The sequence below is a fragment of the Tenrec ecaudatus genome, chromosome X (assembly GCF_050624435.1).
Source record: "Tenrec ecaudatus isolate mTenEca1 chromosome X, mTenEca1.hap1, whole genome shotgun sequence".
NCBI classification, from domain to species: Eukaryota; Metazoa; Chordata; class Mammalia; order Afrosoricida; family Tenrecidae; genus Tenrec; species Tenrec ecaudatus.
In genome coordinates this window covers 109,073,110-109,099,373 of record NC_134548.1, presented here as the reverse complement: position 1 = coordinate 109,099,373, position 26,264 = coordinate 109,073,110, and the positions used below count along the sequence as shown (strand labels likewise).

Here is a 26,264-nt window from a genome sequence, read left to right as displayed (position 1 = left end):
TTTTAATACAAAAGAGAATCAGGCATGCTTCTTATGAATATAGGACCCACTGAGGTGAAGTGAAATGTTTAAACTGGTTCTCTTTCTCTATAACTCGCTCCAAATTACTGGATGGAATTATGCAAATGTTATATGCCAAGGAGTCAGTTCCAACTCATAGTAACACTTTGTATAACAGATAAAAATACTCCCTAGTCCTACACCATACATACTCACAATTGTTATTTTTTAAACCCATTATTGCAGTCAATGTGGGAATGCATCTTCCTAAGGAGTCTTCCCCATTTTCGCTGCCCCTCTATTTGACCAAGCATGATGCCCTTCTCCGGGGGCTGGTCTTTCCTGACAGCATGCCCAAAGTATGTCATGTGCTTTGTATGAGTACTTTCATACTTTGGACATGCAAATGAGGTGAGTGAAATACTCAGAGCGGGGATTGGTCCGTTTCGCCATTACTTGGGTTATATTAATTGAGCCACCTCAGAAGCAGGCAATGGAAAAAGAATTCCATCACCACCAAGAATGAAGAACCACTGGATGACTTCCAGTCGAGAAGACTTCTTAGACAAACACGGAGACAATCCCTTCACATCAGTAGAAAATCAACATGAAAGAAAAACCAGGCTTCCTAAAAACTAGGAAAACAGCTTAAAAGCTAAGTGGACCTAAATCTGCTCCAGACACTGTGGGTGTGGGCAGACCAAGAGAAGGAAGTAGTTACGATGCTCCTGAGGCACCTCACATCTCACTTGGCTGCTGGCTGCTGCGTGTACCCTTGAGCTACCACCAGTGCTTCCTGTGCCCATGTCATGCATGCAGGTGTATTCTTTCTGATAACTGGGCACCATCTAGTTTCTTCCCCACACTTTGTTATAGCATCCATTATCTTCAGTGAGCTCTTATGAGGGCAAGTATCAAATAGGGCCACGTCGTAAGAATTGTTCTTAGATTAGTGTTTAAAGTGAAGTGGAGACTTCGGATAGGGCAAGATATGACAAAATAACGAGGTACAAATTACCAAGGGCACATGAGGGAGGAGGGAAAGGGGAGGGAGGGAAAAAAAAAAGAGAACCTGATGCAAGGGGCTTAAGTGGAGAGCAAATGCCTTGAGAATGATTGGGGCAGGGAATGTATGGATGTGCTTTATATAATTGATGTATGTATATGTATGGATGGTGATAAGAGTTGTATGAGTCCCTAATAAAATGTAAAAAAAGAAAAGAGGAGAAAAAAATGATTGGGGCAAAGACTGTACAGATGTGCTTTATACAATTGATGTATGTATATGTATGAACTGTGATAAGAATTGTATGAGCCCCTAATAAATAGTTAAAATTAAAAACAAAAACAAAAAAACCAGGGATAATAAACATGTCTCCTTCACAAAATTTTTAGAACTTAAATAAATTCATCTAGAGATTTAAAAAAAAATGAAGTGTGAGTGCAAAATTCATGCATTTTATATATATCCCTGGTTCACTTTAGAGATGCCATTATAATTTTATTGGGGGATACTAAAAATCATCCCCATGGAGCATATGGTAATTCTATTGATCTCACTCACTGCCATCGAGTGACACAATGACCCCGCGGGTTTCTGAGACTGTAACTGTTCATGGGAATAAAAAGACCAGTCTTTCTTCCCCAAAGCTGCTGGTGGTTTCGAACAGCTAACCATGCAGATTGCAGCCCAGTGTGTAACCACTACACTACCAGGGCTGCCAATTCTATTGATAGTATCGATAGTACCAATGATATGATATAGAACTTAAAACACTGTTGAAAAAAGCAAAGTATATATGTATAGGACAGCTTTTTAGACTAAAATGCATGGTTTGTTGACTTGTACAGATTATAAATTTAAGTAACTAGACATTATTACACAATGAGGACTGGAGATAGAGTAAAACTTTTAATAACACTCATTCACTAAGGTAGAACTACGGCTGCTGGACTGAGACATGTCCATATAGAAAATGAACGTTTGGGAACTGATTATGGTAGCAAATGTACAATTCTACTGGGTGTGATTGAACTATGGAATGATGAATGTATTCATTCCCAATAGTAAATTAAAACCACCACCACCACCACCAAACTCACTACCATCAAGTATTCTGACTCATAGCAGCCCTATAGAACAGAGAACTGCCCCCTGTGGATTTCTGACACTGTGTAAGACCTGTGAAATCAATACCAGCTAATACCACATGCCTCACCAAAGAGAAGCAGTACTAGCCATTGTTGTTAGCAACTGTCAAGTTGGTTCCGACTCACGAAGATACATGACAACAGAGTGAAACATTGCCTGGCCCTGCCATCCTCATATTGTTCTTGAACCCATTGTCAATCCATCTAGTCCAGGGATTTTCTTTTTCTACTTTAACATCACATTCCACCAACAGCCCCCCCCCCAAAAAAAAAAGCCAAACTCACTGCCATTTAGTCCATTCTAACTCATAATAAACGTATAGGGCAGGGTGGAATTGACCCTGCGGGTTTCTGAAACTGTAACTCTTTACAGTAGAAAGTCGCAGTGGTTTGACCAATAAGGCCTGCAAATGTTATCCACTTGGCCCTTGGCAGAAAAAAGGCTCCTCACCCCTGCTCTAAACGCTAGGAAAGTATTCTATTTGAATAAAATTTTTGAATTACCAGAAGGCGGCTGGTAATTTGAATTTTTTCCTGCCCTTTGCATCTTGTAACAGCTTATTTGGTGTGGTCAGGTTTGGTGAAAGTTAATAACATTCTCTAACCTTGACACTTGGCAATTTTTAAAAATTGCATTTAACTTTGCCATGTATGAGCTCCACCAATCTAGGAAGTTTAAAAGTTGGTGGTTGATAAGTGACATAATTAATCCCAGATGATTTTGATGATTGCAAGTGGTATTATCTCCAGGACTTAATGTTCAGAACATCTCTTTCACTCCCCACATCTCAACAGATTTCTAAGCAGGATGATTTTTAAAATAAAAATTTATTGATTAATGACAAACCATAATAAACATAAATAATGAACACAGAATTACAAGAAACCCCATCCCCATATAACACCAACGATGTACATTCTTACTGTCATTTAAAACATGGTCTTACCCAGTGTGAACAGCAATTTATGCTTTACAATTTTTTATCATCAAAAAATGAAGGATTTTCTTACCTACTCGGTGAATTTTTGTTATTTTTCCTGGGTTCTCCATTTGGGGAAGAAAATCTTGAACTTAGATTCATTATGTGTATATTGTTCTGCTGGAAATGATTGCAAAACCCTGGAACTCCATCTTTATAGTCAACAAGGGCTCTTTACTAATTTTTATTAAGGGCATTTATTAATGCCTAGCTTTTTTAGAGAGATAAAGGATTTAGCATTTTACCACATTTTGGAGTTGAGTTACCTATTCATTTAGGATTTACTCACCGAATGACTTATGCAAAATGCCTTTTCTTTCTCCCATCAAAATTCTTACTTCAACCATCTACCTACCCTGGGATGTTTAGTAGTCACAGTGAATGACTAAGAGGAAAGAAAACTCGGGCCCAAAAGTGGGGAGAAAAATCATACTTCCTTGTCCTCAAAGAAAATTTTAGTCAGATTTCTAAGAATAGTTCTACCGAATTAGCACCATAGTACCTATTTCTTTACCCTTAAGTGCCCAAGTAGTTGTTTCTAATTATTCAGAAATTTATGTGGCTTAAAATATTAGGATTTTTGTTATTACTCTCAATTGACCACAATAAAAGGGAGGTCATGAACTCGTGTTAGCTAATGAATGTTAGTTTATTCATTGAACATCAGTCAAAAAGTACTGACGGGTGTTTGTAGGAACATATTTGCATGTCGGTGCTCTTGATTTGTTCATCCAGCCTTTAGCCATTTATATTCAGCTTAATAGGGCCTTAGGATAACGCAGTGCAACCTTGAAGCTATGGTTCCCTTCAAGACAACTGCTCATCAAATTGTCATTACATCTTCAATGACCTAGATTTGGAGTATGTGGCTTCTCTTGGAACTTAGGAGTTCTGAAAGGGGAAAGCTTCATTTTCAATGTCTAAATGTGCTTTCTGTGTGACTATATCTGAATCAACATAGCAAAGTCTGAAGATCGATGGAACTATAATAAGTCCTCCTCACAATCACCATCCTGACTTGGAGTTGATTCCTCAGCTGCTTTAAGCAAGTTTTTCTTCTTAGAGTGTAAAATGAAGTACTTTATCCAGCAATATTTTGTTGTAAATGTTTATAAGTCAGATTAGAAAATCCCTCAATTTCAATGTCTCTCATGAAGTTATCTTTGTATTCTTTTGCTTTGCATGTAAGCAATATGCTATTACATTCTCTAAGCCTATGTCAGGCTTTTAATTCACCCGACCACAATCCTAACCCAGGGATAGGATTCAGAGAATATATAGGCTCAAGAGTAGTTCCTGTAGAACTTGACTATTAAGGCAAATCTCAACCTTCTGAGGTTGGTCTGATGGAGAGAACCCGTTTCCCCTTAATGCCACTATGAGAGAATACTAGGCTGAAGACCCATAGGGTAGAGCCAGTGGCGCTATTTATGCACATACCTGTCTACAAGGAAGTAGGCAGGGGCAGACTTAATGCATAACTGGGTTGCTTGTGCTCAACATTTGGTCCTCTTAAAATAAATGAGAAGAATCTAGACATTTTAGGGTTTGCTACGTTTTACCATAATATATATGGTTATAGGGTAAATTGTAAATAATTACCTGGAAGATAGGGTGAAATGTACTTTGTTCATTTATTTAATTGTTTTTATTTCCTCTTGAATATGTAAAAAAAATTTGTTTTTTTAAAGAACCGACGCATGATGTCAATAGTCTCTTATGTGTTGGCACACATTGATACCAGCGCTAACACGTCTTTGCCTTGACCCTGACCTGAATTAACTATGTGAGTGACTAGATCTACTAGTGACATAATTTATTTTGACATTGGATTTTTCTAAAGTAAACACACTGCTCGGCTAGGCTCTTTGCTTTGTTGGCCTTCTGACCATTTCACATCTCCAGCGCACTCACTACTTTTCCCCAGTAGACTCCTAAGGAAGTTCTAGCAAGTCCTCAATGGGCAGAGCCTTATTCCTGCTGAAAACAACTAAACAAAAACTAGAAAACACGGCTTCTGAGAAGCTCAAATTCTTTCATCAAGCAAAATAAATGATTAATGTACACGTAAAAGCAGAGCTCTGGCAATATAACATTAAGAATACAATACTGTGGTGAGGGTAGAAAACAAACAAAAGTTTCTCCCTTGGTCTTCACAGCTTTTTAACAGCAAAAAGGTCATGTGCATCAATTTGCAGGGTACTAAAATTATGTTCAAAGTTTATTTCAGGTCACAGAAAATACACAAACTAAGACAACAGAAATGAAGTGATTTTGTTCTGAGAGAAGGTGATGAGAATCCTCCACCTGGCACCAATTTCAGGCATTCAAGGGTTAGGGTGTAGAAGCCATCTTTTCAAGATTTCAGCAAAGTTATGGAATTATTTTCCACATTTGTGGCCAGGTAGTATTTGAAAACCTGTAAAAAGCCGGGAGAAAGTCATTAAGAGTGGGGACAAAGTTCTTTTTTCCAAATTTGAGGAAAAATAAAGAAATAAAAACGCTGGGAGGAGGGTGTGCAAAAGAACACTCCAAATCACCAGGGTCAGGTTTCCAAGGTATCTGCTTTCTGTCTTCCAAAAGCAATCATCCCATAAAGCAAGCAGGCAACCTCAGCACCACTGACATTTGGGGCTAAATAATTGTTTGGTGTATGCGGAAGTCCTATGCACAATAGAATGTTTAGCAGTAATGTCTGGACTCATTAAACCCTGCTCTATTTGTGGTAACTAAAAATATCCTTAGACAATGCCAAATGTCCTGGGGAGGGAGGGGGAATGACGATGCTGCCTCTGACCGAGAGCTACTGATCTAATGAGAGTGACAGATAATAGTCTGTCAATGATGACCGAGATGAACCATAATTAGCTGGACATAGGATGAAGGAAGAGCTAACATTTTGTCCACAATATGCAAACACCATGGCCTCTTAAAACTGCAATGAACCACACACAGACAAATGAGTAGTTTGTTTAAAAAATGGTAAAAGCTGAATGGGGTCTTTGGTCTAGTTAGCAGTCAAGTGCAGACATGAATTTCCTAACTTTGATACTGTATACAGCTATTCAAGGTCTCACTGTTGTGGAAGGATACAAGAGACTCTTTAAGCTACTTCTGCAACTTCCAGTGAATCTGAGTTCAAAACCCAAAAGCAACAAACAAACATAAAACCTTTCCCTGTGGTTAATGTGCAAGACAGAAACAAGCAATTATTTTATAAGCATGAATACTTCATGGGAGAACCTCCAGCAATACCAGGGGGCTTCAAGAAGTTCATGGAAAGTGGAATTAAAGGACAATAGAATTTTCCCACGAACGTTTTGAAGCCCCCAATACACGACCACTCTTATCCAAACACAGTAATGACTGTTGCACATTGGAGGAATGCCTTCAAAAATAAGCTAGAAGTAGAAGAGAGGAAAAGTTTATTAATTCATCTGAGTTCGATAGCCCGTTCATTCATGTAGTGAAGAAACCAGAGCCCCTGGGTTGTCTGGAATGAACTGTTCAAATAGCAGTCTGATCAAAGGTATAGCCAGCCAGCCTCTATGCCTGCTTCCCAAAGTACGGTCATTTCCTGTCTACATTCAGATGTCTTAATGACATTCACACAATAAACAACAATGTGCCATTTTAACCATTTAAACATGCACATTGCAGGAACATTCATTATAGCCATGATGTCGTTTACCAGTCACCACCTATCCGTTTCCAAAGCATTGTCATCACCCCCAATGCTCTGAACTCACTATGCTCTGACTCCCTGGTTCTCTGAAATGGCAGTTCAGAATATCATTTATTAAGACTGAAAATTAGTGCAAATGAGTTCAATATTAAATAATAACATGTGGGTGGGTAGGAAAATATTATGGATGGGAAAAAATAGAAATTCAACAGGTGATTATTCCAGTTGATACTGGAAAAATGTAAACTATAAACAGTTTCTATAAAGTGGAATTGTTTTGAACCACAAAGATACTCGGGGGAGGGGAACATATTTAAAAGACAATCTGTAATCATTAGGTCACATGATTCTTTCCCAAGACAGGTTATCTGGATCCTATTTACCTGATTACTGAGCAAGGAAAATTAAGAGTGGCAATGTACCTCAATGTCTAGAATATATAGAAATTGGTAGTGACAGTGGATAATTGCTACCTTATATGCTTTAATAGTTTAACATCAAAATATTCAATATAAAACAAATACTGGGAATGAAAATATTGGTACACTTTATTTACATGCTTTGTATTTTCTATATTTGGATGCGACAATACAATGATAGAACAATACAACGAATACTGAAAGGTTACACACCAAACTATGCAGAGGCAACGTCTGAAGAATGAGACTGAGAAAGATGAGCCTTTTAACTTTCTCCATTTCTGGATTTCAGAAATTTGGTTACATTGGTCACTTCTTATGTTTGTCATTTGGAAAATAAATGAACAAACCACAGCCATTAAGACGATTTGGGCTCATGACAACTCTAGGACAGAGTAGAACTGCATCACTGTGTTTCCTTGGCTGTACATCTTTATAGGAGCAGACAGCCTCATCTTCATCCTATGGAGTGGTTGGTGGGTTCGAACAGTGGACCGTGCAATCAGCAGCCCAACATATATAACCAACTATACCCTAAAGTTAAAATCAGATTATTCTGAATTCAATAACTGAAAGAATGTTCTATGGCTTGAACTTATCCTTATAGGAAAAACGGTTTGTATGATGAATGAGGGTCTTAGAGAAAATAATCTTGTTGGATCAAGCTGAAAGCATATCCCCATAATGCACAAGGAATATGTCTGCTTCCGGTGGGTACTCACCAACCTCTCAAGGTGCACCAGTGGACTTCTGTATCTGCTCTTTTAGGATCAGGATACTCTGCCTTTGCTCAGGAGGCAGCATGGCAATCTGGTCTGCAGTTAACTGAAGAACCTGCATAATTAAGGCAGCCTGTGGAGAACAAATGTAATGTGCTTTAATAATAATACCTTAAAAACAAACAAACACACTACCAGCTTCTGCCCCAACTACTACTGTAGCGAGATGCCAATCAAAATGGGGAATGGAGGTATTTAACACCCAGAACAAACAATAGTCAAAAAGCAGCGATTGAGAAAAGACATAGTGAGAACAATGTGTACAAATAAAAATCCTAAGATTAGAAGAGGTGAAACATACATCTTCATGGACCCAAAGTTCCTGTAGACCAGTGGTTCTCAACCTGTGGGTTACAACCCCTTTTGGTGGTTGAACGCCCCTTTTAGGGGTCGCCTGATTCATAACAGTAGCAAAGTGATAGTTAGAAAGTAGCAACGAAAATAATTTATGGTGGGCAGTCATCAGAACATGAGGAACTGTATTAAAGGGCTGTGCCATTAGGAAGGTTGAGAACCACTGCTGTAGACTAATATGGTTATCACGGAACCCCAGAAAATGACATTCATCCCTCTTTGAAAGTCTCCCTGATCCAACTTTTTCCATTAGACGCTAGCTCCACCATAAAGTCAGAACAAAAACAGAAAGATATGTTAGATATGGGGATTCGATTCATAATGTTGAGGGACAAAGACAAATGGCCTTGGCCTTTAGGCTCAGTGGGGCTGGCATATCCATGAAAAAGTGGGAAGTGGCACAGAAGTGTAACATGTGGAGTAAGCTGTCGTTGACAGCCAGTAGAGAAGTATAGGAGCAGGCCCACAGCTTTCATGTAAGCAGATGACAAGAGTTCTGCAGTTGTAGTTAAGCCACACTTCCAAAGGGATTCTGAGAACCCAGCACCCTCCACATGGCAACCATAAAAAACAGAGACTGAATCATGCTGCTTACCTTCTCATGATCCTGTGGAGTGACTTGGTTCTGCCCAGGACTAAAACCACCAGGCTGGCCGCCACTCTGCATGCCTGCTCCTTGCATGCCAGCGCCCTGCATGCCTGCCCCTTGCATGCCGGCTCCTTGCATGCCAGCTCCTTGCATGCCGGCTCCTTGCATGCCGGCTCCCTGCATGCCTGCTCCTTGCATTCCGGCTCCTTGCATTCCGGCCCCTTGCATGCCGGCCCCTTGCATGCCGGCTCCTTGCATTCCGGCTCCTTGCATGCCGGCTCCTTGCATGCCGGCTCCTTGCATGCCGGCTCCTTGCATGCCTGCTCCTTGCATGCCGGCTCCTTGCATGCCGGCTCCTTGCATGCCGGCTCCTTGCATGCCAGCTCCTTGCATGCCGGCTCCTTGCATGCCGGCTCCCTGCATGCCTGCTCCCTGCATGACTGGGACCTACATGTACAGAGAAAGGCGATGAGAGATTTTTCTGAACTTCTCACATATGGGTAACCACAATCCAGTATTAGCCATGTAAAAAGTAAGAGCTGCAAACGGATATGGAAGGAAAAATAAAACCAAGAAATTTATGACTCTGGAGATTATTTCCAATTAGCAATGACACTAACTAGCAAGTTTAGACACACCTACTTACAACAGCTTCAGCATTATGAGCAAATATCATACAGGACAATTGTATTATCAAATCAAGCAAAAGCCAGCCAAACAAGCAGAGGGAAAACCGGGAACACCCTGGAAACGCGCTCTCAGTGGAAATCCAAAAGAAACCCACCAGATGCTAAGAGATAACCGAGGCTGGTCCACTGGGGAAACTACATTCCCAGTGACACTGCCTACCTCGAATTCAATCAGCCATGGGGGCAGTGTGTCCCAAAGGGCCCTCTCCCGCAAAGCAGAGGTGATCGCAATGCTGAGAGTTGGAAAGGAAATGGTAAAGTGTCTGGGGGAAAGATTACTATTAGCCCAATAGTTGCCTTTTATAGCTTTTCACAAAAAACACGCTGTGAATATATTTTACTAAATAGAGACCACGAAACATGACTGCCTTGAGCTAAAAAGAGCAAAGTTCAATGACACTCATGCTTGACCTACAAACAAAATCCTTAAAGCATCACTTGGAAAACAATAGAGAACAGGGTCTTCACATACAAGGAAAAAAAATCCGATTTCACATTAAGTGGGGGAGAATACACATACATACACACACACACACACACACACACACACACACACACACCTACCACCACTCCCAACCCCCCAGATAACAGGACAGAAAAGTTCAGTGGAAAAAATTGTAGGCTCTGTTCTTTGGCGTAGGAGCCCTAGTGGACTGCTAATAGCCAGGTCAGCAGTTTGAAACTACCAGTTGCTCCAAGGGAGAAAAACCAGACTTTCTACTCCTGTAAAGAATCAGTCTCAGAAATGCACAAAGGCATTTCTACCCTGTCCTATAGGGTCGCTATAAGTTAATACTGATTTGATAGCAGTGGGTCATTTTCCTTGATTTGTTCCTTTTTAATGTGAACTTGGAAAGTGGTGCTGTCATGTTATGTTCTCGACTGCTAACTACAAGTTCAGAAAAAGGGACAGACTTCAACCTGGTCTCCAAGACTTGAATGTAACATACCGAAATGAAGCAGAGAATCAATAGAGAGGTCTGAGGGGCGGCCCCAAACCCAACTACATGGACAGCCTCCCTTCCCCCAAGAAGAATTCACTTCAGAGGACAGCACTGGCTCTAAAGCTCAGCGAGAAGGACATGTCTGATCAGAACACACAGGAGCAAAGGGGGAAAGAGAGAGTAGAGCATATCCTGACCCACCAAGTCCTGAGGATGATATCCCTGCTCAGAGCAGCCAATGGACACGGCTGGCCTCACCAAGAGACATGATGTCCCTCACTGACCCATAGCACTATGGGGGACAACACTGGAGACATAGTGTAGTAATTTGCCTGATCTGACCCCACCACACTGAAGCAAAAGACTAAGGGCGTGTAACAGAACAGCAAGGGGAACAGAGCAATGAAGTCTCTGGGGAATACCAAAAATACTGTGGGGCCAGGGTGTGGCACCCCATCAAACGTGACCGGAAAATACTCGCAAAGGTCAACAAACAAACCTTGAACTATTTAAAGCTTTTCTTTTTTTGTCGTTGGTTTTTTTCCTCTTTTTTGGTTTTCTTTTTTTCTTTTGCTTTGTTTTGCTCTGTCTTGTTTTTGTGCATTATATTATCTCAGCAGGTCTATCTAGATAAGATAGGCGGGATAAACAATCTGGAGGAGAAAACAATTGGACTCATGGTTCGGGGGGGGGGGGGGGCATGGGAGATGGGGGGGGGGGGGAGAAAGGAAGTGGGTGTTAACAACCCCAGGGACAAAGGAACAACAACAAATGATCCAAAATCCATGGTGAGGAGGGTGTAGGAGGCCTGGTAGGGCTTGGTCAAGGGCAATGTAACCTAGAGGAATTACTAAAACCCAAATGATGGCTGAACATGATAGTGGGACAAGAAGAAAGTAAAAGAAAATAGAAGAACTAGGAGGCAAAGAGCATTTATACAGGTCTAAATACAGATATTTACACATATAAATATATTTATGTATTTCGATGGGGGAATAGATCTATGTACATATATTTCTAGGTTTAGTATTAAAATAGCAGATGGACACTGAGCCTCTATTCAAGCAGTCCCTCAACACAAGAACACTTTGTTCTATTTTTTTTAGTTTGTTCTATTAACCTCTACACAAATACTCTCTCAATGCAAGAACACTTTGTTCTATTAAACTGGCATTCCATGATGTTCACCTTCCCGACACGATCGCTGAAGACAAAACATGTGTAAAAGCAAATGGTGAAGGATGCTGATGGTGCCCAACTATTAAAAGATATAGCTTCTGGGGTCTTAAAGGCTTGAAGGTAAATAAGCAGCCATCTAACTGAAAGCAATATAACCCGCAATGAAGAAGCACACCAGCCTGTGTGATCATGAGGTGTCAATGGGATCAGGTATCAAAGACCCAGAACAAAAAAAACATATCATTGTGAATGAGGGGAGTGCGGAGTAGAGACCCAAAGCCCATTTGTAGGCAAGTGGACATCCTCTTACATAAGGGTTGTGGGGAGAAGACGAGCCAGTCAAGAGTGCAGTGCAGCACCGATGAAGCATACAACTTTCCTCTAGTTCTTGAATGCTTCTCCCCCTCCCCACTATCATGACCCCAATTCTACCTTTCAAATCTGGCAAGACCAGAGCATACATGGGTATGGATAAGAGCTGGAAACACAGGGAATCCAGGACAGATGAACCCCTCAGGACTAATATTGAGAATAACTATACCAGGAGGGTAAGGGTAAGGTCAGGGGAGAAAGGGGGAACTGATCACAATGATCTACATAACTCCCTCCCAGGGTGTTGGACAACAAAAAGTAGGTGACAGGAGACATCAGTCAATGTAGGACATGAAAAAATAATAATTTATAAATTATCAAGGGTTCATGAGGGAGGTGGGGTGGGGAATGAGAAGCTGATACCAAGGGCTCAAGTAGAAAGAAAATGTTTTGAGACTAATGATGGCAACAAATGTACAAATGTGCTTGACACAATGTACGTATGTATGGCGATAAGAGTTATACGAGTCCCCAATAAGATGATTAAAACAAACAAACCCCACCAGCCACTCTGTGGGAGAAAGTTGAGGATGTCTGCTCCCATGAAGAATTATAGCCTCAAAAAACTCTGCAACACGGGCTGCTATGGGTTGCAATGGACTCAATGGCAGTGGAGTTGGTTTGGTTTCTTTGAATTTGGACAAGTCATCTGAGTTTTTTGGCCTAATTTTCATGTTCCCCTTCAGGTCTGATAAGCAAAATTAATCTCGCTCTCTTACACACACACACGAAAAAATAAGCATAAATAAAGGGGAGGAGGAAAAAAGACACAATTAAATGATATACGAGACATAAAAACAGGGGCAGTGGAAGGGCTAGAGGGAAATGAAGGAGCTAGCAACATCTAAGAACTCAACTAAGAGACACATATACCACCTTCCCACAACCAACTTAGAGGGAAGAGGGAGGGGATGTCAATACACAAATCAGAGTGGGAAAGAGCCAAGTACAGATAAGAGAGAGAGAGACAAGAGTTCAATTCCATTGTCTTAAGGTAAGCACTAGCAAAGTGCAATTTAGAGCCCACCATTCAATCAGGCTGTGATATTAGTAAATGAACATAGGTTTCTAAAAGCCTAAATTTGTCTAAATGACCAATCACAGCTCTCCGCATTCTCTAATCTAGCAGGGTCTCAATTAGTATACATAAGAATCCTTGGGAGTGGGGGAGAGTTTATACCTATGGGTAGCTTTAAAAGGGTTTTGAAAATTAAGTCCGAGGTGAGGTCCAAGCAAGTATTTTGGGGAACATGTCTGTGATGTGAACTTATGTCTCTATAGCTTTTTGTTTCCAACCTGTTTAGTCTTATTGAGGAACTCTAGTGGTTGTAGGGTTGGCCACCTAGCCAAAAGGTCGGCGACTCAAACCCACCAATGAATGGCTCCATGGTAAAAGATGAGGCTTTCTAATCACATGACTAATTATAGTTTTGGAAACCCTAAGGATCAACTCTGCTCTTACAGGGTCAGTGAGGTGGAAGTGACGCGACGGCAATGGGTTTGTCTCGGTTTGGGGCATGTGTGTGGGAGGGTGAGTGGGCATGTTTTTATTATCTTGTTAGCATCAGTACACTGTTGTTTTCCTCCATTTTTGCTTTCACTGATCTCCTAGTTTGTTCTTTGCTTACATTGTTCTGTTATAAAATTTAACTTTTTATCATATATGTCTCTATATGGGGCAACAAAGAATGGAATCTTTACTGAACTTATGAGATACAGTGACTTTTGGATTATAGTCTTAGTAGCTGGAAAATGACTGTGCTAAGTGACAGAAAAATTAAGGGAAAGAAATGCTAGGCTTTTCTTTGTAAAAAGCTTAAGACACAGCCAAATCAGATCATTGAACTCAATAACCAATTTTTGAATAGGTGAAATTTCATATGGAAGTTAAAGTCAGTGTCATATATACCTGTCTCGGACCCTGAGGACCAACAGCCCCCATGTTCATTGGCCCAGGACCCTGGATTCCACCAGGCATAGGGCCTCTAGGCCCAGGGACTGGGCCCCTGGGATCCAGGCCTCTGGCTTCCATTCCTCTAACTTCCATCACACGGGCCTCCATCACTCGCGCCTCCATCGCTCGGGCCTCCATTGCACGAGGGTCTAATCCTCTAGCTTCCATGGCTCGTGCTTCCATCGCTCGAGCATCCATGCCTCGGGGATCCCTTACACCTACAGAGGGAGTTGTAGAAAAACTATTATAATGCCACTCACCTTTACAAATAGGTTAATAAAGGTAAAAATCTATTCCTCCAGTCACATCTCTATCTAGTTATGACAAGGTTTCTCTGATATGCTAACAGACCTTCGAAATCCTTGCCAACCCTACAAGGGGGGCTTCAGAAAGTTTTAGAAAAAATGGAATTAAAATATACCTTTTCCATGAACTTTTGGAAGCCTGCTTATATTTCCCCAGCACTTGTCACCTTAGAATCTAGGACAGTTAGGGTCATTACCAGCCCACATATACCAGTTAGCCTCTTGAAGGGGACTCTTACCTCTGCCATCTAAGGGCGGACCCCTCTGATCCATCATAGGTCCTCTCGGCTCTGCCATTAAAGGTCTGGGGTCTGTTAATGGACCGCCTCTCATCTCGTGTGGGGGTGGGCCTCGGGTGTCGTGGCCAGGGACATGGTGCATGGGTGGACCTTGATGGGGTGGTCCCATGTAACCTCTAGGGATGGAGAAAAGGTTTTATTTAAAAAGAGAACAATACAAAGAGAGTAAACCAGGAGGGTACTTAAGTACAACCAAAGAATTGATACTAACAAAATAATAAAACCTAACAAGTTGAAGAAAAGCTGTAGAGACATACATTTATGGATTCTGTAGTTTCCTATTTGGTTGAGGCACTCATAATTAGGGGAAAGTTAATGACTAGTTATCAATCTATAAATAAGGCAATACATTATAGGGAGAAAGAATATTGGTTCTAGATTCAGATTGTATAGTTTCAAATCTACGCTTGATCACTCATAACTGTGATCTTGGGCACATCTACTTCATGCCTCAGTGGCTTCATCTGTAAAATAGAAGGAATGGTAAAACGTACCTCAAAGCATTGTTGTGTGATTTAATGACACGAGCTAAGTCAGTGGTTTTTAACCTGTGGGCCGCGACCTCTTTGGGGGTCAAATAACCCTTTCACAGGGGTTACCAGATTCATAACAGTAGCAAAATTACAGTTAGGAAGTAGCAATGAAAATAATTGTATGACTGGGGGGGTCACCACATGAGGAATAATTGTATGACCGGGGGGTCACCACATTGGGGGGTCACCACATAAAAGGGTTGTAGCATTAGGGAGGTTGAGAACAACTAATCTAAGCACTTCAAGTAGCATCACAGGCACATACATACTCCATTAATGCCAATGATTATTCCTACTATTAGCATTACTACTGTTAAATAACACACATTTTCTCACAAAGGTATCTGTGTTAAAATTTCTGAGGACACAATTGTTAATGTCGGCTCAAAATGATGTATTCAACTATGCAGTTCTGCCCTCCAGGTGCTTGGTCTTATATGGCAGCCATGACTATTTATTGCTCTTTTGAAGTGGGCCAACAGGTACTACTGGTAATGAACGGCTTCATTTCAAAGCAAGGGAATGCTCAAACTTTTCCAATCTTTTCCTTCTACCTTAGTGCTCACCTAGGCTCAACCTCTCCTGTCACAGTAAGTAAAGTGCCTCCACGTGGGTCATTTGGAGCATCTCCTAACAGACCTCGAGGAGTTGGAACATTGGCAGGCATGGGTCCTCGTTGCATAGCTGCTCTGGGGTCTTGCATCGGCACTGACAGGGAAAGAAACAGTGAGTCACTGCTGTGAAGGACACATGAGGAACCAAGAAGTGACCAGTCATACACCACTGACAACACAACTCGGACACCCGAGAGTGGGTGAAGCCTCACCATAACAGAATCCTCTTGAAGCTCAAGAACAGAAGCAGGATGCAGGCACAGTCTGTACCATGTCAGAGGGATGGATGGAATTATACGAAGAGAAAACTGAGGTGCAACCTGCCAAAGATTAGCACTGCAATTTGAAGGCTTAGGCTCTTGATTTTCTTTACAATCAATCTTACTCGTTCAAGGGCCAAAATCACAAAATAGGTAGGGTTTTGGCATATGTGAACACTGTCTTCTATTCCATCCAAGCCTCTTAACACCAGAAGGGAGAGAGTATAACCTCGGACAGATGCCCATTATCATCCATGGTCTCTGGCCCCAACAGGAAAAAAAATGAGAGAGAAAAAACTCCAAACACTATACTCTTTTGAGTTTTGAACCTGAGAATGACTGCCAGGCAGCTCTCTTTTTTTTCTCAAATGTCCCACCCTGAACACCACAAGCAAAAGGAAACTCGTAGTTACAATTGGGTACCTTGAACTCGCTCAATTGATGCAGGCCCGGCAGGTCCCACGGGCGAGTGCTGTAAGGTTCCTAGGTAAGCAGCAAGTTCAAAAGGAGAAACAGCAGGCACTTAAAATAGCTTGCATGCATACGCAGAAATATACATGAACAGAGACTGGAGATTTATACTTGTAAGTTAAATAGCCAAGAGCTCATTAGCATGCTCCAGGCTACCAAATCTTCCTAAACAGTATCAGTTCCTTTGGATCTTTGAAACCGAGCTCCACATTGACAAAATAGCTTCTGGGATTAAACTTAAAGACCAGTGATTTATTAGCAGAAACAGCAGCTTTTGTCAATTTTAACCTCTGCTATTATTGTTTGCCCCAAGTATCTTTATGACACCATTAAGTATATATTTAAGTAAAATTAAAGGAAGATTTTGAATTTCTATATTCAAACTGTCCGTTACTTATTCTAAAAACTTACAGCCATCGAGTCAATGCTGATTCATAGTAACCCCCTATGCGTTTCTGAGACTCTAAGTGTTTATGGGAGTAGAAAGCCCAGTTCTTCCTCCTGCGGAGCAGCTGGTGGTTTGGAACTGCGAAGCATACTGTTGCTGCTGGACCTTATAGGCTTGTCTTCAATTGGAGGAATTTAAGTGTCTCAGGTTGATCCCTAAGATTTCCAGGAAATGTTAAGATAAGCAATACAAATTAAAAGGTGCTTACTTCCTTTGCTGGGTACTGATAGGAGCCCTGGTGGTGTAGTGGTTATGAGTTGGGCTGCTAACTGCTGGGTCAGCAGTTCAAAAACACGAGCCTCTGTGGGAGAAAGATGGGGCTTTCTACTCCCACTAAGAGTTAGCAGTCTCAGAAACTCACCAGGGCAGGTCTACCCCGTCATGTAGTCACTATGAGTCAGCATCTACTCAATGGCAGTGAGTTTTGTTTTGAGGGTAGGAACAAAAACTTTATCTCATCTTGTCTCTTTATGATGATATCTCTGATATACCTTCAAAACAGGAGTTGTTCCCTTTTATTAATTTTTGACTAGAAAAACCAAAACCAAACCAAACTCACCACCATTAAGTATAGGGATAACTAGTAGAAAGATGTCTTATGGAAGTTTTGTGAATGAGTGCTTCTGAAAGTTTTACCTTCTCTCTCTCTCACACACACACACACACGTTTGTGTAAACTTAAGCATTTAATCAGTACAAGTCAACAATTCATGCATTTCTGTCTGAAACCAGCTTGTACTTGTATAATTTCTTTTTCTCAACTATTTTAAATTATATATCATTAAAAAATAATAAGCAAATTGTGTATCACTGGTTAAATTAATGTAACTTTCAAAAAAGAAAAACAAAAAAATAAATTAATAAAACTATCAACAGAAGTATCTTATAATGTTCTTTATCATAAAATGATAGTGTGGTCTCTCAATTGAACCAGAAACATATACAAATCAGATACATGCATGGATTTTGGGTTCACACTTAATTCTAGCTCTGGTCTAAAAACAATCAGTTCTTTTAGCATGCCCTGCTTGCTGCTCACCCTCATAAAGAGATCACTGAGGACATGGCAACTGAAGCAGAATGTGGAGAAGAAAACAGATGGGGCCCAGTTATAAGAAAAGCTTCTGGGATCTTAAAGACTAGTCTTCAAATAAGTCATCATGTGTAAATGTGGCATCAACAAAGTCCACATGGAAGAAGCACACCAGCCTATATGTTCTGATCCAAGAACTGTAAATAATAAAATCCAAATACGAAGGAGAGAACAATATCAGAGCGTAGAATCTCAACATGTGGTTAAGAGAAGGCTATAGATGACAACAGAAGCCCAAAATCCATTTGCAGGGTCCCCATAAGCCTTCAGTGAATCCCCTCTGCCCATAATGGAGGGATGTCAACAACCTTGCTTTCAGACAGAAAACAATGGAAGTTGATTATGGATGAAGTAGTTAGGTTGAAATTTAACACTTTATCTTTTATCTTCCTTTTGTTTGTATTTTTAGCTTTCTTTTTGACTGAAGGTTTTCTGTTGAATTTGTTGGTTTGTATGCTTCCTGTCTGTGTTTTGTATGATTTTCTGTACACGAAATCTAAGATAGCTAGCTCCATGTAAAGAGACGTAATGGGGTTTCTAAAGGCCTAGGGACCTGGCGGGGGAGGCTGGGGAAATGAGCATGAGAAGACAATGCTCTGAAATGGATGGCTGCACAAAAATGTGACGGAATAATCAAATCACATGATATGTGAACTATATACCAATAAAACTATTAAAAATAAAAGAACTATTCAAATAAAGGCCCAAGGAATGGGCAGAGTATGACTGAAATCCAAATATGTCCTCACTAATGCAAAAACTACTTTGGGTGTATATAAATGATCTTTTGATGATGGCTAGCAGTGGAGGTTGAGTACACAACAACATAGGCCTTTAAAGATGAGGTATAAGGCCAGGAGCTTGTCCGGCTGCCAGCTATTTGTGCAAAACATAGGATTAGTTCTGTCACTTCAATGATCAGCTTCAGCATGCAATGCCATAGAAAAGGAGCATAGTAATATATTGTTTTTTAAAAATTGGCTTTATACTTACAGTGTAGTCTTTATTAAGCTTATTAGCACTTCATCCACATTATACAAGTCAATAATTCAATTATATCAAGAGTTGTACAACGGATCTACGATTCCAGGGGGACATGGGAAAGGGAAGGCGGGGGAAAGGAAGTGGAGTTAATAAACCCAGGGACTAGGGAACAAGTGATCCAAAATTGATGACAAGGAGGGTGTAGGAGGTCTGGTAGGGCTTCATCAAGGACAATGTAACCCAGAGGAATTACCGAAACCCAAATGAAGGCTGAGCATGATCGTGGGAAAAGAGGAAAGTCAAAGGAAATAGAGGAAAGAGCTGGGAAGCAAAGGGCATTTATAGAGGTCTAGAGAAAGACATGCACATATGCAAATATATTTATATGTGACCATGGGGTAATAGATCTGCATATATTTATAGGTTTAGTATTAAGGCAGCAGATGGACATCGGGCCTTCACTCAAAGTACTTACTCAATGCAAGAACACTTTGTTCTATTAAATTGGCATTCCAGGATGCACACCTTCCTGACACGATTGCTGAAGACAAATGTGTGCATAAACAAATGTCTTGAAGAAAGCTGATGGTGTCCAGCTATCAAAAGATATAGTGTCTGGGGTCTTATTAAAGGTTTGATGATAAATAAGTGGCCATCTAGCTGAGAAGCAACAAAGCCCACCTGGAAGAATCACACCAGCCTGTGTGATTAAGAGGTGTCAATGGGATCAGTTATCAGACCTCACAAACCCAAAACAAAAGAATCATATCATTGTGAATAAGGGGGGAGGACAGAGTCGGGACTCAAAGCCCATCTGTAGACAACTGGACATCCCCTTAGAGAAGGGTCATGGGGAGGAGACGAGCAAGTCAGGGTGCAGTGAACCACCAATGAAACATAAAACTTTCCTCTAATTCTTTAATGCTTCCTCCCCACCCACTATCATGATCCCAATTCTACCTTGCAAATCCAGCTAGACCAGAGGATGTACACAGTTACAGATAGGAACTGGAAACACAGGGAATCCAGGAGAGACGAACCCCCCAGGATCAGTGGTGAGATTGGGGATACCAGGAGGGTTGAGGGAAGGTGGGGTAAAAGGGGGAACTGATTACAAGGATCTACATTTAATCCCCTCCCTGTGGGATGAAAGGGAGACGTTGGACAGAATAAGACATGATAAAATAATAATTCATAAATTATCAAGGGTTTGTGAGGTTGTGGGTCCAGGGAGAGGGGAAAAATGAGGAGCTGATACCAAGGGCTCAAGTAAAAAGAAAATGTTTTGAGATTGATGATGGCAACAAATGTACAAATGTGCTTGACACAATGGATGTATGCATGAATTGTGATGAGTCATATGAGTTCCAAATAAAATGATTAAAAAAAAAGAGTTGTACAATTACCACATTCAATTCTAGATCATTTTCTTCTTCCTTGAACCCATTGTTATTCATGTAATTTTTGTTTTCTACTTGTGGCAAAAATGTATACAACATTCTCCAATTCCATAACTTCTACATGTATAATTCAATGCCAATGATGTGTAGTCTTTTTTCATCACAGAGAGACCAAATGAATAAGAACACACAGCATAAGAGAATATTTGGGGATGTCAATAGAGCCAGTGTAGAGTGACAAAAATGGATTAGCTATGGAGTTAAGAAGCTTCTGAATCCTAAGCTCTGCCACTTACTGGGAAGAGAAGACCAAGGCCAGTTCACATTTACCACATAGCAGTTATTTACTTAGCTCCTTAATTAAGTGATTTAAAAGTTTGGAGCTTCCAGCTCTACCTGTAAATGTAAGGTGCTACCGCACTACTTAAAAGGTTGTTTATAAAGATGGAGGTATACAGCATAAAGTAAAACCTCCCAAAAGGAAGGAATTAGAGTTCAAATTGTGGAAGCCTAAAATCCACGTGCAAGGCCGACACATAGATTTAGCCTCCAGGGAATCCCTTCAGACCACAGCCCAGGGATGTGAACAGCCTTATTATCAGACAGCATTGTAAAGTTGATTGGAAGATAGAGTTGGACAAAAAATGTAATACCTTAATATTTATAAAACAAATTTATCTCCATTTTTATGTTGTTTCAGTTACAAATAAAACTGAAGAGGCAATGCACATGGATTAAGCCTACAGGGCATTCCCTATGCCCATAGATCAGGGATGTGAACCTTGCCATCATGTACTGGAAATGAGAATACTGCATATGCACTTAGTTTAAAATGAAACACTTTATCATTTGATCTCCCTTTTGAGTCATTTTAAACTTATTTTAGTTTTTAATCATTTTTTGTTTTTTTATTGAGGCTCTTTTTTTGATTTGACATTGTTGTTTTGGGTATGTTTTTCTGTATATGAACTATAGAAATGATTCCTGAAAGTATAGTCTTTGTTTTTCTGTATATGAAACCCAGGATAGGTGAATCGAGAAAGACAGTAACTGGATTAATGGAAACTTGGGGGTATGGCAGGGGAGGCTGGGGGTAATGGAGAACTAATTTAAATGAGTACAAGAAGGAATGTTCTAAAATTGATTATGCTGATGATTATACAACTTTTAAAATATGACTGAACTACTGAATTGTATATGTGAATTGTGTCAATAAAGCTGTTAAGAAAACAAGAAAAAAATCTCCACTACCATTGTTTCTCTATATAATAACTCTATATAGGGTTTGACACTGTAATCTTTATGCAAACAGACCACCTCACTTCTGGGGTTACTAGCCCAAAACCTAACCCATAATGCCTTCATGGCTCCTGCCCACTGCCATTTACCTGATTTTCCAACTACCGGGACCCAATATAGCAGTGGTTCTCAACCTGTGGGGCCGCGACCCCTTTGGGGGTCCAACAGCCCTTTCACAGGAGTCACCCGATTAATAAGAGTAACAAAATTAGTTATAAAGTAGCAATGAAAATAATTTTATGGTTGGGGTCACCACAACATGAGAAACTATGAAAGGGTTGCGGCATTAGGACGGTTGAGAACCACTGCAACACAGGATTTCTGATGCTGTAAATCTTTAAGGGATCACATAGCCCCATCTTTTTCCTGCAGAGCAGCTGGTGGGTTTCATTCCCTGACCTTGCAGTTACTATAAAGCACCACTAGGGCTCTTTTCAGGGCTCCTTAGTGGTTTCGGAGCCCTGGTGACATAGGGAGTTCATAACTGCTAAGTCAGTAGTTAGAAACCACCAGCTACTTCTCATGAGAAAGATGTGGCTTTCTACTCCCATAAAGACTTAGAATCTTCGAAATCTAGAGGCAGTTCTACTCTGTCTTACAGAGTCACTATGAGTCAAAATCAACTCAATGGCAAGAAAATTTTTAGTGGCTTCCATATTAGACAGTATAGGTAAAGACGAGTACCATATCCAACCCACATTAATTGGATATTAATATTTATTTACCTCCCCCCCCATGGCTCAAGTTTCAACCAAACAGTAAGACAGGCCTATAAGGTGATGAAAATGAAAGTTTGCAGCCTTTAATATGGATTACTGTTCAATGTAAAGAAGAATAAAATTCTCACAACTGGCCCAATAGGAGAAAAGATTGACATCAAAGATTTTGTCAAGCTTGGATCCATATTCAAAGCTCATGGAAGTAGTAAAGCGATCAGGACACATTACGTTAGGTAAATCTGCTGCGTAAGACCTCTGTAGAAAACTGAGAAGCAAAGATGTTACTTTTGAGGAATAGGGTGAATCTGACGAAGGCCAGGGTATTTTCCATTGCCTCATGCACAAGTGAGAGCTGAATTTTGAATAAGGAAGGCCAAAGAATTGCTGCATTTTTATTGTGGTGCTGGAAAAGAATATTGAAAGTACTATGGACTCCCAAAAGGACAACCCAATCTGTCTTGAAAGAAGTATGGCCAGAGTGCTCCTTAGAGGCAAGGATACCAAGACTTGGTCCTTACATATTTTGGACACGTTGTAAAGGAAGACCAATCTCCGGAAAGGGACATCATGCTTCACAAAGCACAAGGGCAGCGAAAGGAAGGCCCTAGATAAGATGGATTGACACAGTGACTGCAACAATGGCTTCAGACATAGAATTGTGAGGATGATGCAAGCAGGACTGAGTAGTGTTTAGTTCTGGTGTGCATAGGGTCACATTGAGTGTGGAACCTACTCAAAGGCACCTAACAACGTAAGGTAAAAGGCTGGAGCCCAGGTGCACAGTGATTATATTCTGGCCTGCTAACCATAAGGTCAACAATTCAAGACCACCAGGCATTCCATGTACTCTACTCTCCTGTAAAGAATTAGTCTTAGAAAGCCACAGGGGCAGCTCTGCCCTGTCCTATAGGGTTGCTATGAATCAGAATTAACTCTATGCCATGGAGTTTGTGTTTTTCAGTATAAGGCAAATAATCCCAACAGAGAGGTACTCACTCCTTGGACTAATCGACCAATAGATCAAAGGGGAATCAGCTGCCCAAGAATAAGGCTCAGATGGCAGGAAGGGGCAGGACAGGAGAAATGAAATGCGATTCCCAGGAAGAAGTGCAGCAAGTACTGTTGCATTCTGGGGACCACAGTCAACACCACAAAACAAAATACATTGTTGACTAGAAAACCCATTTATTCTGTACACAAAATGTTTCAAAAGAATTTTTATATACCTTGTCCCCGCTCCAAGGATACTGGTCCACTTCCCGGCAGAACTTGGCCCTGCATTCCTCCTAAGAGGATGGGGGAGAGGGAGACCACAAATTAAGACACTGGGTGAGTTTACATATTTGCTCACTCTGCCCAGAAGCAGAGTTTACAAAGATCCTGTCATGAAACAATACAATTACACAGAAGACAGAATTTGTCAGTCTCCAGGTGGCACAACTTATGAACACACTTGACTGCTAACCAAAAGGTTGTCAGTTTGAGTCTACTGAGAGGTACCTCGGAAGAAAGGCCTGGTGATCTATTTTTAAAAAAACTCAGTTCTAATTCTTATACACATGTAGACACCAGGCGCTGGAGTCGACTAGGTGGCAATTGTTTTCTTAATTTATGTGCGTCAAAAAGTGAATTAGATAAGAATATTTCAATCGTATTCGCTACCAAAACCTTGGCAGGAAGCTCTTCAGCAATACAGCAAAACAATATCCCTTATTCAATATTCTCATGGGAGGCAGTATTCCCAAGGATTTTGAAAATGTGCGAATCCAGTTTTGATTATGATAATGATTTGTGAAAGCATGACTGACATTTACTGCGAAGGCACCAGACACATTCAAGACAAAATATGCCAAACAGTACCCATGCTGTCAATTCGAACTAACTAGAATGGAGTGGCTACTAACCTGGTGGCACAGTGGTTACAAGCTAATCCCAAGGTGAGCAGTTAAAAAAAACACCAGCCACTCCTTGGGAGAAAGATGGAGCTTTCTACTCCCATAAAGAGTTACAGTCTCAAGAACCCACAAGAACAACAGCTCTACTCCGTCCTACAGGGTTATTATGCGTCAATATCAGTGGCAGTGATAATCTTTACGAAAGCAGACTGCCACATCTTTCTTTCACAAAACAGCTGGTGGGCTTGAACCACTAACCTTTTGGCTAGTGACTAAGCATTTAACTACAGTGCCACCAGGGCTCCTTCCAGAGACACTAATCAAAAACACTCACTGCCATGAAGTCAATTCCAACTCTTAACAGTCCTGTAGGACAGGGTAGGACTGTCCCTGTCTCTTAAGACTAGCTCTTTACATGAGTACAAAGTTCCATCTTTCTCCCGATGTCCTGTAATACTTGAGACAGTCTCACAAAATTGAGAATGACCCTGTAAATTTACATAAATGAAGACCTGCTTATAATTATCCCAACTTAGAAACTTAAACTGGTTTACTTGTAAACACCTAAAACTTCTTGCACTGAATTTTCCTGAAATGCAATTGCCTAGTAAATGAAACCCCACTCATTGCCACTGAGTTGGTTTCAACTTGTAGAAGACCTATGCAGGGTTTCTGGGGCTATAAATCTTTACAGAAGCAGATGACCTTATCTTTCTCTTGTGGAGTGACTCCTGGATTTGAACTGCTGACTTTGAGGTTAGCAACCCAACGGGATCTGGCAGAGCTACCAGTTTTGTCTCATTAAGAACTTTACAAAGGGTTTTCATGATTTTTGAATAGCACCTTACCAATGTGACTAACACTTCTGATAAACAGAGCTGCCAAACACAATATACTTCTAGGTATGCATTTTGGATTCATGATGGGGCTATATGCATGGGTGCAAGCCTCTCACTAGCATATTTTTTCTACTGCAGTTGTGCTTAGTAATGCACATCTTCAAAACACATTAAAATTTCTAAATATCCTTTTTTCTTCTTTATATTACAATTTTGAGCATTACATTGATTCTTTTGGTAATCATATTAAATACAACCTGTGAATATCATTTCAGAATAATAATGAGTCATCATAAAGTATGTTATCAAAAGGGGACACTGAGTCTAATAGGTTGCGAACCACTGGTATACTTTAATGCTTTGGAAATGAATACACCAGAATTCCTGGTCTAGTCTTTTCCACATTGCCATAATTCTCTTTTCTTCAGAAAAGCAATGTATGTTACAAACGGAGAGAAAAGGCAAATGCAGTTCATTAATGTTCATAAAAAAGCAAGCACACTTGATATTCCTTTATTCCATTTAAATATCATGCACCAAGAACCTATGCATTGAGAACCCAAAGAACTGGAAGCTAATCTTGGCTCTGCTGCCAAGTAACTGGAATTTTAAACAAGTGATTTGCTAAAATTAATATATTCGGAGGCTTCCTCCTCTGTAAAATGACAGAATCGGGCCACATCAGTGGTTTCAGAATGTGTGGTACCCTGATCATCATCATCTAGGAATTTAGCAGAATAAAAATCCTCAGGCACCATACCAGACCTACTCAATTAGAAACCTCTGGGGTAAGAGCCATTAGCAATCAGTGTTTTAATAGTACTTTTGATGTGTGGTACACACTGAAGTTTGGGAGTCTACATGATTCCAAGCTCTCGTCTAGCATTAACATACTACGTTATGTCCAGACCATTTACCAACATGATACACATAAAGATTTAGGATCTCAAGACCTGTGGCAGAAAGAATTATGGGAGATAGCTGCTTTTATTACGGGTACCACAATTTGT

At 40.6% G+C, this 26,264-nt stretch overlaps 1 protein-coding gene across 3 annotated transcripts in view; it reads right to left on the bottom strand.

Annotated features, from left to right (window-relative positions):
• Positions 1-2,960: 2,960 nt before the first annotated feature.
• CSTF2 (cleavage stimulation factor subunit 2) overlaps positions 2,961-26,264 on the bottom strand; it is a 34,298-nt gene continuing 10,994 nt past the window's right edge. Inside the window, exons 8-15 of one of the 3 annotated variants that reach the window (XM_075539675.1) lie at positions 23,747-23,806; positions 16,530-16,589; positions 15,799-15,940; positions 14,640-14,815; positions 14,051-14,313; positions 8,964-9,404; positions 7,958-8,087; positions 2,961-5,550 (exon numbers count right to left, since the gene is read on the bottom strand). In XM_075539675.1, the coding sequence (XP_075395790.1) occupies positions 7,965-8,087; positions 8,964-9,404; positions 14,051-14,313; positions 14,640-14,815; positions 15,799-15,940; positions 16,530-16,589; positions 23,747-23,806 (1,265 nt within the window). In that variant the 3' untranslated portion in view covers positions 2,961-5,550; positions 7,958-7,964. The remainder of the gene's footprint in view (positions 5,551-7,957; positions 8,088-8,963; positions 9,405-14,050; positions 14,314-14,639; positions 14,816-15,798; positions 15,941-16,529; positions 16,590-23,746; positions 23,807-26,264) is intronic. The other 2 variants (XM_075539676.1, XM_075539677.1) reach the window with 2 other exon arrangements.